This window comes from Panicum virgatum, chromosome 2K (assembly GCF_016808335.1).
Source record: "Panicum virgatum strain AP13 chromosome 2K, P.virgatum_v5, whole genome shotgun sequence".
In the NCBI taxonomy this organism is placed as follows: domain Eukaryota; kingdom Viridiplantae; phylum Streptophyta; class Magnoliopsida; order Poales; family Poaceae; genus Panicum; species Panicum virgatum.
The window spans coordinates 43486875-43504089 of record NC_053137.1 but is presented as its reverse complement, the minus strand read 5'-3'; the positions used below and the strand labels follow the sequence as shown (position 1 = coordinate 43504089).

The following is a 17215-nucleotide window of genomic DNA, read 5'->3' as shown; positions in this document are numbered from 1 at the left end:
TCAGTACAATTTTGAGCAAAGGCCGTGTTTAGTTCTCCTTAAAATTTCAAAAAAATTTCAGCACTACAATAATTTCGTACGTTTGACCATTAATTAGAAGTCTTAAGTGCGGATAACTGACAAAACTCATTCCATAACCCCGGGTGTAATTTCGAGACGAATCTTTTAAGTCTAATTAGGCCATGATTGGACAACATCGTGCTACTGTAAATAATCTCTAATGATGGATTAATTAGGCTCGTTAGATTCGTCTCGCGATTTATAACCCATTCGTGTAAAAAGTTTTATAAATAAATTTCATTTAGTACTTCTAAATGTCAAGATTCTGTTTCCAAAATTTTTGGAAAACGAAACTAAACACAGCCAAAATTTTTGAATTCCTTTGAGCAAATCAGGCCGTCCAAACTCCAGACTCCAGAGTCCAGACACCCTTTAAACTGCTCGTACGGTCGTACTGACTACTGACTCTAGTCACAGGGACACGCTGACCCCTCACCGGCCGAACCCAACCGCAAAGTTGGCACCGCGCCTCCGGACGCGAGCGGCGACCCAGCAACCGCCGGCGCCGCCTCCCGCCCTGCCTTCGCCTCCGGCCGCGTCACCGGCGGCGTCCCCGACGGCGTCACATGAGTACATGACCAGGAACCACGCCCCGAAGTCGCTCGCCGTCCTCCTCCGCGCCCGCATGCACCCGGACGCCCTCCCCTCCCCGCCGCCGCAACTGTCCCCTACTCCGCCGCCCCCTGACCCCGACACCGCCGCCCCTCCCGCGGCTTCCGTCCGCCACTGGCTCCATGCCGCCGCCTCCGCCACCTCCCCGCCCCCCGCGACTCTCGACAGCTTCTCCGATGGGTACCGCTCCCTCGACCGCGTCGGGCGCCGGGAGGTCCTCCGCTCCCTCGCCACCGACTACGACGTGCCCCGCACGCGCGTCCGCGACCTCATGAGACAGTACATGAGCGTCGCCTCCGCCGCGGCGGCAGTCGGGGATGGCGCGGAGGCGGAGGAGGGGAAGGAGGGTGCTGCAGCGGCGTTGTACCGGATGGAGCGGGGTCTCCGGGAGGCGCTCCGGCCCCGGTACGCCGTCTTCCTCGAGGCCATGAACGCGCAGCCCGGAGGGCTCAAGCTCCTCGCCGTGCTCCGCGCAGACCTCCTGGCCTTGCTGGGGTGAGATTGATTGCTATCAACACTGCTATTGCCATGCTTTTCTGTTGTTGTGATGAGAAACTTGGGGATTTAATTAAGGCCTTGGCGATCCCAATGTGCAACGCAGGGAGGAGAACGCTCCAGCACTGCGCGCCCTGGACTCGTACTTGAAGGAGAAACTGGTTACTTGGCTCAGCCCTGCGGCGCTGACGCTCCACCAGATAACATGGGATGATCCTGCCTCCTTGCTAGAGAAGATTGTGGCATATGAAGTTTGTGGCCGACTCCCTGTTGAATTTTGATTTGGTGCATCCTGAATTGTTAGTTTGGTGTTCCAACTGATGCTTTTGTCTCCATTTATTTAGGCAGTGCACCCAATCAGGAATCTGATAGACTTGAAGAGAAGATTGGGTGTAGGCCGCCGTTGCTTTGGCTACTTCCATCCAGCAATACCAGGTCAGATTGACTCTTTACTTGCTATTGTGACTTTCAGCTTGCTGCACTTCTAGAGTATTACTGCCTACTTTGATGCTGCAGCCGAATCTAGCTTTTCAAGTTCCAAATAACTCTGCAAGCGTGCCTAGTCAGTTGTGTGTATCTAGTTTTGTACCATAAGGGTGAAAGAAATGTATGACACCAATTATATAGTAGTTGTGAAGACGTTAAGTGCAGCAATTAGCTATTTGCTGGATGACTTTTCCTAAATTGCAGTTACTTTCTCTGAGTGCTTTTGTTGCCTTTATTAACATTAGGGGAGCCCCTGATTTTCATCGAAGTTGCTTTACACAAAGATATGGCTGCATCTATACAGGTATTAAACTGTCATAGCTGTATTTGGCTAAATTAGTATTCCTCTTCGCCACACCTTATGTTTATTGTGTCATACAAGGAGGTCTTGTGGGATGAACCCCCGACTCCTGAATCTGAAGCCAGCTGTGCACTGTTTTATTCAATATCGTCTACCCAGGTAAACAAAGTCGCTAAAAATAACAAATTTAGTTCCATGATGGACACTAGTGTAGCCACAAACTGGTGCCTAGACGTCTAGAACTGATCATCCATTAATATTGCCAGCCTGGCTTATCAGGTATTAATCTGGGGAAGTTTCTTCTCAAGCGTGTGATTGATATGTTGAGAAGAGATATGCCTTCAGTACAGGTAACACTTCAAATATGTATTGACTGATCATCACCATTATATGCACATCTTTGTTCTTATTTTCATCCTGTACCGATCACTACGAATGAAATAGCTTTGTGCGTCTATGAATGCCTGTTGATTGCTTCACTTAAAAGTGCAGTGCATACAGTTTCTTCACCAGACTTACTAAGCTCATGTCAAGCTGTAGCTACGTTTACAGATACACCAAACATCATATACTTCTTTTTTTATGCTTCATGCAGATTTTTGCAACACTGAGCCCAATCCCTGGTTTCATGCAATGGCTTCGTGCTAAACTGGCCTCCCAAATAAAATTAGCCGAGACAGAATCGCAAGAGGGGAATTCATTAGAAGGAGCTAGCTCTACTTTCAGAGAGTCCATTCTTCTTCCTGATGAAGAGAAGATGATTCATGATGCCATGTATGTTCCATTCCAAGATAATGTTGCTAATTCACATGTTTCCAGTGCAGTTCTTGTTTTATACTCTCTCCACTTTCAATATATGGAAATTAGGACAGGCTAATTTGTTTAAAAAAATAAAGCAACTATCTTGTCCGAAATGTCAAATATCTAGATATGCAAGCTAATTAGTTAAAAATGAACTAACCAGCTTGTCCTAAAATTCATATATTTGAAAGTTGAAACCTGTTTTCTGAATTTTTATATTTAAAAAAATAGAAAGAGGGTAAAAGTCTGAAAATTGCTTCATAATGATCATCTGTATTGTTACTATCACTGCAGTGAACAAACTCATGGGAAACAAGGAATTGAACTATTGCAAGATATACTGAAAACAAGTCAGTGGGTAAAATCAGAAAAATTATCTGCTGCACTGAAATCTCCTCTGATGCGTTTGTGTGCAAGGTATGCAAAAACATTGTTTCCTCTGTTTGTGCACTAGTTCATTTTCTGAGTAAGTGGAATGCCATATGTAAATTGCAACTGTTGATAGTCTTTTGTTATAATGTATAGGTATCTTGCCAGTGAGAAAATCCGAGGAAAAGCTCTAGATGCTGTTGCAAATTTTCACTTGCAAAATGGAGCAGTAAGTAAGCCAGCATCACAAATTCAGTTTTTAATCTTAAATCCTGAGGAGCATGTGTGGTTTTGTTGAGTTTAGAAGCAGAAACTTATGTCTGGTTTACCTATGCCGGGAACAAATCAAATATTTTTCCAAGAATCATGTTATAATACTGTAGTTTTTTTTTACTGATGTAAGCCCTTTTGTGCTATTTTTATTCATAAATTTGGGCCTAATTGTAAGAGGATTAGCTATTTGAAATAATTTGGTGGCTTCATACAGCAACACTGGCTAATTTGGCAGATGATTGAGAGAATAAACTGGATGGCTGATCAATCAGAGAAGGGCGTTCAACAGAGTGGAGGTATCATGGTCAATTATCTTTACAGGTATGCTTCTATTGGGCTACTGGTGATGCTAATACGTATGGATGAGTTTCATGGACAACGTGTTCTAAGTGTATGATAACTTACAGGTTAGAGAATATAGAAGAGTATGCACTGTCATATTCGGGCAAAGGGCTTGTCCATTGTTCACCTAGCCTGTCCCAGTATCTTGAGGTAACTGTTACCAGCGTGTGATCTATACGGATATATATATTTTAAAAGTGACCTGCCCCTTTTTAGTTTTTACCACTTTTGTTTCATTTTTCATGTTGCCTTCTGTTTCTCAGTCACTGACATTCTTCTGTAACAGCCAAAGGATACGTGAAACTGAATATTCCAGGCACAATGTTTCCACCAAGGTATATCAGCCATTGGATACTTGGATCAAGAAGAAGGATAGTATACGGTCCTTCCTCTATTCATTGTGAACGTAGCGGATTCATATGACATGTCTTATAGTTTTATAGTTTGTAAGAGGGTAGATGGCTGTGAGATAGCGGGGATGATGTAACGGAAATAATGCACATTATGTCTGCTTACTGCGTAAGAATACCAGGAGGAAAAAGAGCGTTTAGACTTTAGATAGCTGGGATCAGGCTGGTTCAGGCCTTCTGGGTCTCCTGTATATTCATGCACACTTTTTTTTTTTGGCACTGCTCTGCGTATGGTCTGGTGAACCATGTTGGCTTCTGCAGAGGCAAATTGCAATATGCATCGTCCAGTATTCGCACTGAGCCACTGGTGTCTGCAGCTCTGCACACCCGCTGCTACTTGGGAGAGGGGGAGAGAATGTTCCACCCGCGGGAACTTCTCCTTCCCCGTCGATCCTTCTTCGAGAGCGTTCAGGAGAGCACGATCGGAGTCGAACTTTCCTCTCGATTCGTTGGAGAGATCGTCGGCCAAACTACGGTTTGTCCCGATTCAATTCAAGTGGAGATCGGCGGGTGATCAGAAGACGCCTTCTAAAGGTGATTTGAGCGGGAAACTTGCTGCGGATCGTGAGCGCGTCTCTCTGCCGGTGGATCCCCACAAGACTGGATTCGGTAAGCATCCGGTCACCACCAAGGTGTGGTCACCCACGCCATGTCAGATTTGGAAAGGGGTGCTGGGCGTTGATCCTGGTTGCAGGACACGCGGCAACATCGTGAACAATGATGAAGGAATCGGGGGCGGTGCTGGAATCCAGCCCGAGGTCAACATCCCTTCGAAACGAGGGGATCTAGACAACCCTGATCTAGTTCGTCCTTCCTTCGATTCCTCTTGCATAGCTAGATTCGTGGGTTACTTTCACAAATCCCATCCAGTTCCCTCCACCAAATCGTATGCCCAAGCGCTTCAGACTCAATCACCAGTGATGAGCAACAAAGGCGGTTTCGGAGGAGGAGGTTTCGGTCGGGGATCGGGTCGTGATGGGGCCAGAACCAATGTTTGGCAGCGGATTCAGGGGCGCGGTAGTGGGCAGAGATCGGCTGACGAAGGACGAGACCAAGGCAATCAGAAGAATTCGGGATCTAATGAACAGGGCGGATCTGATGGTGCTAAGAGAAACCCTAGGTCAGATGAGGAGGAAAACGCCCGTGGAGGATCTTCCTCCTCGGCCTGGGATCGTGCTGCTGGGTTTGCTACTTCCAAGGAAGATCAGAAGCTGGGCGCTGGCAAGGGGACTGAAGATGGCAAAACTGCTACATCAGAGGTACATACTAACAGACCTCCTCAAGCAAAATCGGGTTGCTCTGTGTGCGGGATGAGAAATCACTCTACCGAGGATTGTAGAAGGAAGGAATTCTGTGAGATGTGTGGTTTTGCTAATCACAACACACTTGATTGCAAGAGGGAACCGCTGTGGAACATGGGTCCTGAATTGTGTGCTGCTCAGGTCCCGGATCAGAGTTTTTTTTTCATATTGATGAACACATAGACCAGAAAACTTCACGTAATCGTTCTAGCACTGCAATTATCACGGTTGTTCGGGGACAGCTAACTGCCAAACAGATCGAGTTGGAGTTCCGCAACATCATCAGTCATGAATACTGGAAATGGTCTGCAAAAGTTTTAGCTAAGAACAAATTTGCTATGAGATTTCCAAATTCCAAGATGATGCATGATTATAGTAAATTCAAGCTGGGGGTGAAAGATGGAGATGAACCGATGGTTATTGAACCATGGAAATCATCAATGGGGGCCAAGGGCCAATTACAGTAGGCATGGTTTAAAGTGAGTGGCATTCCTATTGATCAGCGTGGTCTTCGTACTATTGCCAAAATTGGGGGCTTAGTGGGTAAGATAATCTCCATTGATGAACAAACCAGATTCAGGCATGACTATGTTAGAGTCAAAATTGCTTGTAGGGACATCAGGCAGGTACCTCCCTCAGCTGAGTCTAATCTTGGGCTGTTCATTTATGATTTCTTCTTTGAGCTAGAAGACACTGAATCACAAGAGCCAATTCCCTTGAACACTGCTACTAAGGTTGGTGATCATGATGAACACCCTAGTTCCAAGAAAATGAGGACAGAGGAGTCCCTCAGATCTGAACCAAACAAAGGGAAGAGTACAGAAGAGCACACCCATGGACTTGGCAGTGGGAAAGGGGTTCAATCAGAGACTAACCATCTATCCAGAAAATTTGGATCTGCTCCTGGTAAATTACCATCCTATGGAAATCTGAAGTCAAAATCATCATTCAATGAGAAAGAATCTAGGTCTATCAATATGGTGGATGACAACACTCCCATACCACTTGATGATGAGATGATCCCAGCTGCTATTTATGAGCCCAACAATAACACTGAGAGAGAAGGTCTCATGGAGAACAGTGATGATAGTGAGGGATTTGCAGAACAAGTGAACAAAATGTTCAACAAGACAGGAGAGTCATCCATATATAGAAAATCTCTATGGAGGGTCTCTAGCTTGTCTAAACAAGATGTGGACATGGTGAACCAACACATCTTTGAGAATGCAAAAAGACAGAACTCTACTATCACAATCTCAGAAATTAAGGATGCTTCTAGTAAGCCTGTGGATACTAATGCTACTCTGGGTAACAATGTTCAGCAGCCTATGAAAGTCATGATGCATCCCTGTGATATCCTCAGAAAAGAAAGAGAAGAAAGAAGGACAAGTGACAGGATCCAGAAGAACTTGTTGGGACATCTGAATCAGAATCCTGGCAATAACAACAAGAAAAGAACTTCTGAAGGTACTACCTCAATATACTCTAATTCCTTTTCTGCTCTTAATAATGATTCTATTGTTGAAAAAGGTAATCTTATGGGTGTTAATTTGGGTGTGGAAGACTTTGATTCTATAGATATGCTTAAGGACCTTGAAAATGCTAGGTTTTCTCTTCAGGAAAAACTGAAATCTTCTAATTCCTCTGAAACTAATGATACCCAGGATTTGAGTGCATCTCAAAATAACCAATCAAATGATCAGACCCTTTTAGATTGGATAGAGGAGGATAACTCTGAGGAGGATGATTTCATTCTGGTTCAATCTAAAAGACATAAAAGGTCTGTGAGAAGGTTGACCCTCTCTGGGAAGAAACCATAGAGAAAAGGTTCCAAGGAAAATCCTTGCACAAAAACAAAATGTGGGGATGCAAAGTTGGGAAACTCAACTTTGGATTCACCAAAGACCCCAAAACAGAAAAAACTAAGAAATGAAAGGTCTGATCTAGAACTGCAGAGGCATTAAAAAATCTGGTGCCTCTGCATTTCTTAGAAACCTCATCTCTGAGCACAAATTTCATTTTATTGGATTAAAAAAACAATGCAAGAGGAAATTGATGACAGAACTCTCAGGTTGATAGACCCCTCAGGCTCCTACCTCTGGAAATGGATTCCTTCTAGTGGTAGGTCTTGGGGGATACTAAGTGGAGTATAGATTGACAAATTTGATATTGGTTCCTTCCTTGAAGGAAAATACATTTTACAACTGAATCTTTATGATAAGGAGAAGAAAGTGAAGTGGAACTTTCTCAATATTTATGGTGCCCCTCATGAGGAAAATAAGATGGACTTCCTTGCTGAACTAGCCAATTTCTGTAGCAAAAATAAAGACCCTTTTCTTGCAGCTGGGGACTTTAACATTATCAGATTTACTTCTGAAAAAAACAAGTGTGGTAGGTTGAGTAGGAGCTCTCATGTCTTTAACTTTGTCATTGCTGCGAATGAGCTGATAGATGTCAGAATGTTAGGTGGAAAGTTCACCTGGTCAAATAATCAAGAAAATCCAACTCTGGAAAGGTTAGATAGATTTTTGATAGCTAAAGAATGAGATGACACTTATCCCAGGGTGGTAGTCTATAAACTTCCAGGGGAAGTTTCTGATCATAACCCTTTGATTCTAACTACTGAAGAGAACAAACAAGTGAACAAACGTTCTTTTAGTTTTGAGTTATCCTGGCTTAAACATCCCGACTTTCTCACATTTGTGCAAGAACTTTGGTCAAAACCCTGTCATGCCAGTTCTGCACTAGGATTGGTTCAAAATAAACTGAAAAGATTCAAGCAATATTTGAAATGGTGGGGATTCAATATCCAAGGACAGCAAAAGAAAAGGAAAAATGATATACATACTGAACTGTTGGCTCTAGAGGTGGTTGAGGAAGAATCTGGTTTATCATTGGATCAATTACAAAAGATGGTTTCTCTGAAAAGTGAGCTTATGCAGATTTTGGGAGATAAAGAATTATATTGGTTTAAGAGATCCCATGATAAGTGGCTCCATAAATGGGATTTGAATACTAAATATTTTCAAAGGATTGCTAATGCAAGAAAAAAAGAAGAACACCATCATATATTTAAAAGATGGAGACTCTACTATTGAGGGGGATGATGATCTTATCCAGCATGCCACTTCATATTATAAGGAATTATTTGGTCCAGCTGTAGGAAATATCTTTCAAATTGATCCTGACCTTTGGGAAGATATGGAGAAAGTCACAACTGATGAAAATGATGAGTTGACCAAACCATTTACTGAGGAGGAAGTTAAGAATGCTCTGTTTCAAATGGAAAAAAACAAAGCTGCTGGTCCTGACTCTATCCCTGTGGAGTTCTATCAAAATTGTTGGGATATTGTTAAACATGATATTATGGAGATCTTCCATGCATTTCATTAAGGTTCCATGAATGTAAGCAGAATCAATTATGGTATCATTACTCTACTACCCAAAATACAAGAAGCTGAGAAAATCCAACAATTCAGACCTATTTGTTTGTTGAACTGTCTATACAAACTCATTACTAAGGTTCTTGCTCTGAGGCTTGAGAAGGTAGCATCTAGATTGATTCTCACCACCCAATCTGCTTTTCTGAAAAATCGTAACATAATGAATGGAGTACTAGCTTTGCATGAGATTCTTCATGAAACCAAGAGAAGAAAGGAGGTAGGAGTTATTTTGAAGCTGGATTTCGAAAAGGCATGTGACAAGGTGAATTGGTCTTTCCTATTTGAAGTTCTAAAGCTGAGTGGTTTCTCTGGGAAGTGGTGCACCTGGATGCAGCAGGTGGTTACAGGTGGGACTGTCAGTGTCAAGTTAAATGACAAAGTGGGTCCTTATTTTGTCAGCTCCAAAGGAGTTAGACAAGGGGACCCACTCTCTCCCATACTCTTCAATGTGGCTGCTGATTGCTTAGCCAGGATGGTTAGGAAAGCCCAAAGGGCAAACCTGATAACTGGCCTGACTGAAAATTTAATTCCTGGAGTTGTGATTCTGCTACACTATGCAGATGACACCATTGTATGTTTACAAAATGATATGACCAAAGCTAGGAACATGAAGTTACTTTTATACTTTTATGAAATGATGTCTGGACTCAAAATTAATTTCTCTAAACGTGAGACAATTATGATTCATGGTGATGATTCTCTTAACACACAATATGCAGACCTCTTTAACTGTCAAATTGACAGTTTTCCTTTAAAATATTTGGGGGTTCCAGTTAGTCCTGGGAGGCTACATATTAAGGATTGGCTTCCTTTAGTAGAAAAAAATGAGAAAAAGCTTGCTTCTTGGAAAGACAGTTCTTTATCCATAGCTGGCAGAGTGACTTTAATCAACTCTTGCTTGTCTACCACTTTCATATACCATATGTCAATGTACTTATTCTCTAAGACTATTGTGAATTCCCTGGAAAAACAAAGAAGAAGTTTTCTGTGGCAGGAAGGTGGAAGAAAAAGGAAATATCACCTAGTCAAATGGCTAACAGTCTGCAAAAGTAAAAAGAAAGGTGGGTTAGGGGTAAAAACATTTATAGAATGAATATCAGCTTGCTATGCAAGTGGTGGTGGAGGCTGGAAATGGAACAGGGCCTCTGGCATGAGATTGTGAAAGCCAAATATCTTTCATCTGACTGTAAAATGGAAGGTGAATGATTCCCCGGTGTGGAAAGACTTGTTACAAATCAGACATATATACTTAAGAGGTAGATCTATCAAAACAAGAAATGGTGCTAATACTCTGCTTTGGAAAGATGTCTGGTTAGACTCTCAACCCTTGTGCATTCTACAACCTGTTTTGTTTGATTTGTGTTCTGACAAAAATATTACTGTTCTTAACTTTATACAAAAGCTTGGGCAAATTCAGTTTCAGAGATGGTTGTCTTCCACTCTTTTTGAACAATAGATTGAAACAGTTGATAAAGTTTTCTCTTATCCTTTCATCAACCATGATGATGATATTAGATGGTCGTGGAATAGGAAGAGTGGCATTTTTACCACAAAAACTACCTATGATTGGTTGTCACATGGAGACAGTGGGTTCCATTTTAAGCATATTTGGAAAGCTAAATTCCTTACAAGATCAAAATCTTCATGTGGTTATTGGAGCAAGATGCAATTCTAACAAAAGATAATATGCTCAAACGAAATTGGTTGGGTGACCCAACATGCTACTTCTGTTCTAAATCAGAATCTCGTGATCATCTTTTCTTTCGATGTTATGTTTCCAAAGTGGTGTGGGGAACGGTGGGCACCTGTTTAGGTGATGATAACGTCCCAAGAGATTTAACACAGTATTATAGTTGGATCAAAATTTGGTTACCAAATGGTGGTTTGGTTCACACTTTTGCCTAGCGGTAATATGTTGGGCTATCTGGAAGAGCCGGAATAGAGCCTGTTTTGACAAGAAAATAATTAAACATCATGCTGAAATTCTAATCCAAGCATGTGCTTTTATGAAATATTGGGCAGGTCTTTACAAGGGTGAGTTCCAGGAACAGCTACTGGATGGGGTAAAGGCGTTGCTCTCCTATGCACAAAGAGTGCTTGCTCAACAAAGTCCTTCAATGTTACTCCCTCAGCTCCCTGCTCCCCCCGGGGATACTGAAGATTCTGAAGATGATGAAGTTTGAAGCAGATGATCTCTTTTCCTCCTCTCTTCGACTTACAGGCGTTGTGAGCACGTTTACCCCTGGTCTTAGCTTTTGCTTCTGTTTCTTGAACGCTGTTGCCTGTAAACCTTAAACTCGGTTGTGTCCTAGGAATCCTAGGTCCGCAGTCTGCGTTATCTATACTGTTGGCTGAAACTTAGCCAGTTGATCTTTGTGTCTTTTCTGTATTGTCTTGAATCTCCTTCTGGGAGTGGACGGTTGTATTTCCGTTTCAATAATGGAAATGGGGAAGTTCCTCGATTCGAAAAAATTGGTGTATCCGGGACGTGTCACCGTCTTAAACGACTTATATTTGTATAATCAGAGGTGGTACGTGTATAACCTGTTGAAATTGTTCGTAAGTGCAAGTTAAAGAAACTCAAATGACAATCCCCGTTAGCTTTGTACTAGAAGTCCTCGCTGCACGGCTGAAAGCAGAGCCGTGCAAGTTGCATCATCATTATCTGGGAACGAGGGATGAAGGGATTGGGTCTGCCAACTATCAGAACTCGAAAGATCCGAATAGGCTTCGCTGAAGCTCAAGAGAGCTTATATGGTGTTCCAAGCAATTTTCTTTCAATCGAAAATTAGAAAAAACTAAACATGATCTAATTATAAAAACTAATTACACGAACGGATGAAAAATCACAAGACAAATCTATTAAACATAATTAGTCTGTCATTAGAGATTGTTTACTGTAGCACGACATTATCTAATGATGATCTAATTAGATTTAAAAGATTCATCTTACAATTATATCCGGAGGTTATGGAATGGATTCTGTCAGTTATCCACAATTAATACTCTTTACGAAGTTAGTGTAGCGCTAATATTTTTTTTTTTTTGCAATCCGTCGTATGAGCCACGGCTTCACAGGGCGCAACGCAGCATCTCCCAGTTGCTCATCGGCAACAAGTCAACCCAACGACCTCAGCTCACCCTCAGGTCAGGTGACCAGAGCACCTCACGCTCACGCCTCCCGCCTCCCCAAGCACTCCAGTGCTCCATTCTCCATCGGCGATGCCGACGGACACCCCGGCGCCGCCGCAGCGCGCGGCGTCGCTGTCCGACGACGACCGCCTGCTCGTCGCGCACTGCGCCGAGCTCTCCTTCCCTTCCACCCCCGCCCCGCCCGCCGCCTCCGCCTCCTCCCGCTCCTTCCAGGTGCACCACGCGTCCCACCCCTACCCCTGCGCCGCCTTCGCCTTCGCGCCCTCCTGGTCCGCCGCCGACTGGGCCGCGCCCTCCTCCGCGGAGGGCGCCCGCCAGCCGTTCGGGGACGCGGAGGTGGACCCGGCGCTGTTCCCGTCGCTCCGCGCCGTCGGGAGCGGCGTCCCCGCGCGCGCCAACGCCGCCTTCCTCGCCGCCTTCCGCGGCCTGCTCGACGGATCGCCGCTCCAGTCCGAGGTCAGTGAATCAAGCGCCGGCTTGGTACCCAGTAGCTTGATGTGACTCTTTGTGCCGAGATCTCGTTGCTGCTACAGGAAATGATACGTCCCTTGGACCAAGGAAAAACGAAATTATTTGTATCAATTATAGAAGTTGCTTCCACTTATAGCATGAAATGCGTCGGTTGAATTCAAGTTGTGTTAGCTGCAAGGAAGGTTCATTTGCTGCCGTTGCTGTTGTATTTGAGTATCAAAACTGTGTTCATGTATGTGTTTGTTTCAGCTTCTCAGCCAATTAAAATTATGTGGACGCTGCAGTTGCATTGGCCTATGTGGATTTTGCGTGGTTGTCTAATTAAAGTGGTGGGGTTGTGGATCAGGGATAGAGCATGGAAATGTGGAGGGAGTGCTTGATTTCAACTTGTTTATTTTGCGTGCTCTAGTGGTCGGTGGATGTTGCCATGAGTGTCTTTTTTTGCTGCTTGCTGACCTGATGTTTCTTTTGCAAAGTTTTCAATTCACCCTTTTTTGTTGGAAAAAGAAATGAAAAATACTTTTTAGACTGTACAAAATGGTGGTATTGCTGGAAAACATGACACTATTTTAGCAAGTATTCATTCTTCACAGTGCTTTGTGGTTATTTACGTGTTGAATTGAGCTTATTAAGTACTGTAGGGGAGGCGACGAGAGTTCAGGGAAGTAAAAAAAAAACCTTACTGGCAATACTTGTTATGGAGCTAAAATGTAGGTTCATCCAATCGCTACCTTTCAGCCCCAGCCTTCCAGCATTACTGGTGAATTTTTTTTCATGATCGATGATATTGTGTTATTTTGGACAATAAATTGAGTAGCAATTCATGCACTCTTCCTTTTTCTTTTGGACAATTATCATAGCCTTCAGCCCTTCATAGTCTTGATTCCAGTGATATTACTTTGGTATCATAATATACAGAATTATACTGCTTAAATTGGTTATCTTGAGATGTTAACTAAGATGTAAATACTAGATAGATGTAGCATTTCACTCTGTTTTTCACCTAAACAAACAAAAGATAACTTTCCCTTGAAATACAGGTATCGAGAGCTGTGGCTGAAGAGAAACGTATAGTATTCACAGGCCATTCATCAGGAGGTTCGATAGCCACCCTTGCTGCTATATGGTTTCTTGAGAAGTGCACCAGACAGGGAAGTGTTAATCAAGCACACCCATTCTGTGTGACCTTCGGGGCTCCTCTTGTTGGAGACAATATCTTCAACCATGCTGTTAGAAGAGAGGGCTGGTCGCAATGTATTTTGCATTTCCTTCTTCCGCTAGACATTGTCCCACGTATACCATTGATTCCACTTGCATCCTTCATAGAAGAAATTCAAGCTGTTCTGGATTGGTTGTCTCCTCAGACACCAAACAACTCACCTGCTGGGAGGTCTCTTGTCATACCTGAGTACTATGAAACTTTACTCAGAAGCACACTATCTATTGCCAGCTATGAGGCCTGTTCTTTCATGGGATGCACTAGCTCAATCCTTGGAACATTAACTTCCTTCATTGACCTCTCCCCTTACAGACCCTGTGGGACATATTATTTTTTCACAAGTAGTGAACAGCTGATTGTTCTCACAAATTCAGATGCTGTACTGCAGTTGTTATTTTACTGCCTTCAGCTGGATCCCCAGCAGCAATTGCTTGATGCTGCTGCTAGAAGTTTAAGTGCTCACTGGCAGTATGAACCAATTAAACAGTGCATGCCGGATATAGTTTGCGTGGATTACCTGGGAGCTATCTCATCAACTGCTCCTGGGAGGCAGACAGACCGAGCAGCAATTGGAAACATTGAATTGGTAAGCCACCATTTCCAAAAAAATTTCTATGCACATATCTCTTCACTATGTTTGGCATTTCCGTCACAATAGTGAACATGTGTTCATCCTCAGTGAAGTCATTCTTGACAAAGAAATTGCAAACCACTGAAGTTGGATTTCATCATGTGCTATATTGTAACCCAACACAAAAGCATTTCCCATCCTGTTCTTAAATTGTAATTATCTGCAATGTTTATTCTGTAATTGTTGTCATGTTCAAATAAACAATCTTCAGTGACTTTCTATTTCCAGATTCTATATTCTTCTAATGTAAAATAGCCTCTTTTTTAATCACAGAGCAAGGAAGCTATACTGCACCTTTCTGCAGCTGCGCAATGGGAGAAGCAAAGACAGAGAAACCAAACGAAGATTGACGAAAGCTGCCAAAAGATCCAGGAAGCCCTCAGATCCCTGAACGACTACAAAAGAACATGCGAACTCCGCGGCGTAAGCTACTATGATTCCTTCAAGCTCCAACGGGAGCTGCACGACTTCAACGCCAACGTGCGGAGGCTGGAGCTGGCTGGCCTCTGGGACGAGATCATCGAGATGCTGCGGAGGCGCGAACTGCCGGACGGCTTCGAGGCGCGTGAGGAGTGGGTGCGCCTGGGCACGCTGTTCCGCCGCCTGGTCGAGCCGCTGGACATCGCCAACTACTACCGGCACTCCAAGAACGAGGACACCGGCTCCTACCTCTCCAAGGGGCGTCCGCGGCGGTACAAGTACACCCAGAAGTGGCACGAGCAGCTGCAGCGCGCCCCCGCCGGGTCCAGCCTCGAGTCCTGCTTCTGGGCGGTGATCGAGGAGCTCCAGGCCGAGATGGTCGACGGCAGGGCGTTCGAGGACCTGAGGGATAGGGTGGTCAAGCTCGAGAGCGACGCGCATGGATGGTATAGCACTGGAAGTCTGGGCAAGGACGTGTTTCTGGGGAGCTCGTCTTTTGTGGCGTGGTGGAGGACGCTCCCCGAGCAGCACAGGTCGGCGTCCTGCATCGCCAAACTTGTGTCCTTGTAAGGGGATTTTCACTGACGAGGTAGCTGTTCCTCAACTTCAACAGCTGCAGATGTATATTGTAGCAGACCTCAGTCAGATCAATGGAAATTAAGTATGCGGCTCGGCATGCACGTATATGTTACAATAAGCAGACCAACGGGTGCTTGTGCTTGAGAGTTGAGACATGCTATGCATTGTGTGACTTTCGAAAAATGCAGTGTGTGACAGACCCGTCGAGTTAAAACGCTTAATTAAGCATAACCGCCATCATTTGAACACATCAGACGCATTAGCTTAATTAAGTATAACTTGACAGGCTGTTTCCAACCCACAGTCCGATCGAAACACACCAGAAGTCTCGCACGAAGGCGAGCACAGAAGGTACCAGCATGATAAAAACTTACAAAAATAGTAAATAATATCAAGGCTTTTACAAAACCGCTTTAAATTTAAAATTTACGAAAAAAAGATAGCAGCGGAGAAGAATCTAACTTAAAGAGTATTTTTACTAGAGAATAAATGAAACAAACTAAATAAGTCGAGGACTACTTAGACGTGAAGACAATGCGCCACATCGAGCCCACCGATGTGAAACCTAGTTAGCTCCTATACCTGAAATAGGGTAAACAACAAATCATGAGCAACTAATACTCAGCAAGACTTACCCGACCAGTGGGTATAACTTAGCTCACATATCTAGACATGCAAGGCTTTCTGGCTGGTGGTTAATTTTGCAGAAAAAGCTTCTAAAATGAGTCCTTATTTTTTTTCCATTTTTAGCTCCAAATTATATATGCTAAAATCATCAACTAGTATTTGCACCTGCTAAGCAATTGTAACAAACATAGTGTAATCATTCATGATAATTATTTCCAATCATCACTTAAATTCCATATAGCATTACTAGGTATTGCGATCAAGATGCTCATATCCGAGAGCGACTGACGGCGAATCGATCCACTTTAACCTTGCAAGGTGAACCTAACCAACACGGCACGCGTATACCCCGTCGGACCACACACACCAACCATTCCCCTCCCCGCCTCGAACTACAGGAACCAGCCCAACGACATATGGTCAGCCGAGCTCAACGTGAGACCACCAAAAGTACACATATGCATCCCCAATTCTCCGCGACTACTCGACCACCCCAGGAGTTGGGTGCGAGTTCCTGTACTTTCGAAGCAAGTCAGTACTCGGCTTATCGGTTTCGACTACCTCCTACTCCCGGCATGCAGCTAGTACAATTCAAACTCGATTACAGGGCCAGACAACGAATGGTCCTTAACCGACACAGACGGGGCTAGCCTTTCCCCGCCCAGTCTCCAATTTCTTTTCCTTCTCCAACCTATTCCAATATTCCATATACTCAAAATAACGAGATATCCTATATCTCGCGAGTGATCAGAAATCACTCGACTTCTATCGAGATCTTATTAAGCATATCATTTCTATCGTCCTATACATACTAGTATAACTCCAGGGAACCTAGGGATCATGCAACTAGAGTTCCAAACAATTCCTAAACCTAATGCACAAGTAATAGAAACATATATATGTGTCATAAATTTGAAATAATAGGATGTGCACCGGGGCTTGCCTTCGGGTAACACTAAGTTAGTGTTAAAGCTATCAAGGCCTTGGGCCCTTCCGACCTTGGGCCGGGTCTTCGGTTGCTTCTTAGGGTCCTTCCTTCTTCTGGAGATATCCGCCAAACACCGTCTTGTGGTTCGACTCCACACCGCGTGCTTCACGTCCACACGTCGTACATCTAGCGTATTTAAGTGAGGTGCAATGATGCATATGTACGAATGCATGGATAATGCAATAAAAAGTGGAGCAACACAAGCACAAGGTCGATATTGTCTAACTATAAACA

General features: G+C 43.8%; 2 protein-coding genes across 4 annotated transcripts; both read left to right on the top strand.

The window, feature by feature from the left end:
* Nucleotides 1-512: 512 nt before the first annotated feature.
* On the top strand, nt 513-4449 carry LOC120678835 (malonyl-CoA decarboxylase, mitochondrial-like). Of its 3 annotated transcripts, none has more exons than XM_039960231.1 (12): nt 513-1167; nt 1274-1418; nt 1512-1602; nt 1899-1957; nt 2036-2113; nt 2221-2304; nt 2550-2728; nt 3050-3172; nt 3281-3353; nt 3612-3718; nt 3805-3889; nt 4026-4449. In XM_039960231.1, exons 1-12 carry the CDS (start codon nt 635-637, stop codon nt 4038-4040), a joined length of 1572 nt encoding a protein of 523 aa, XP_039816165.1. In that variant the 5' UTR covers nt 513-634; the 3' UTR covers nt 4041-4449. The 3 variants fall into 3 exon arrangements, 2 of the variants coding, with proteins under 2 accessions (XP_039816165.1, XP_039816172.1); XM_039960238.1 differs by having other exon boundaries at nt 635-1167; nt 3633-3718; XR_005676844.1 differs by lacking the exon at nt 4026-4449 and having other exon boundaries at nt 3281-3357; nt 3633-3718; nt 3805-3848.
* Nucleotides 4450-12014: 7565 nt separating this feature from the next.
* Nucleotides 12015-15487, top strand: LOC120678830 (protein EDS1L-like). The gene is made up of 3 exons (XM_039960220.1): nt 12015-12502; nt 13558-14322; nt 14641-15487. The coding sequence occupies exons 1-3, from the start codon at nt 12116-12118 to the stop codon at nt 15355-15357; spliced, it is 1869 nt and encodes a 622-aa protein (XP_039816154.1). The 5' UTR covers nt 12015-12115; the 3' UTR covers nt 15358-15487.
* Nucleotides 15488-17215: the final 1728 nt, after the last annotated feature.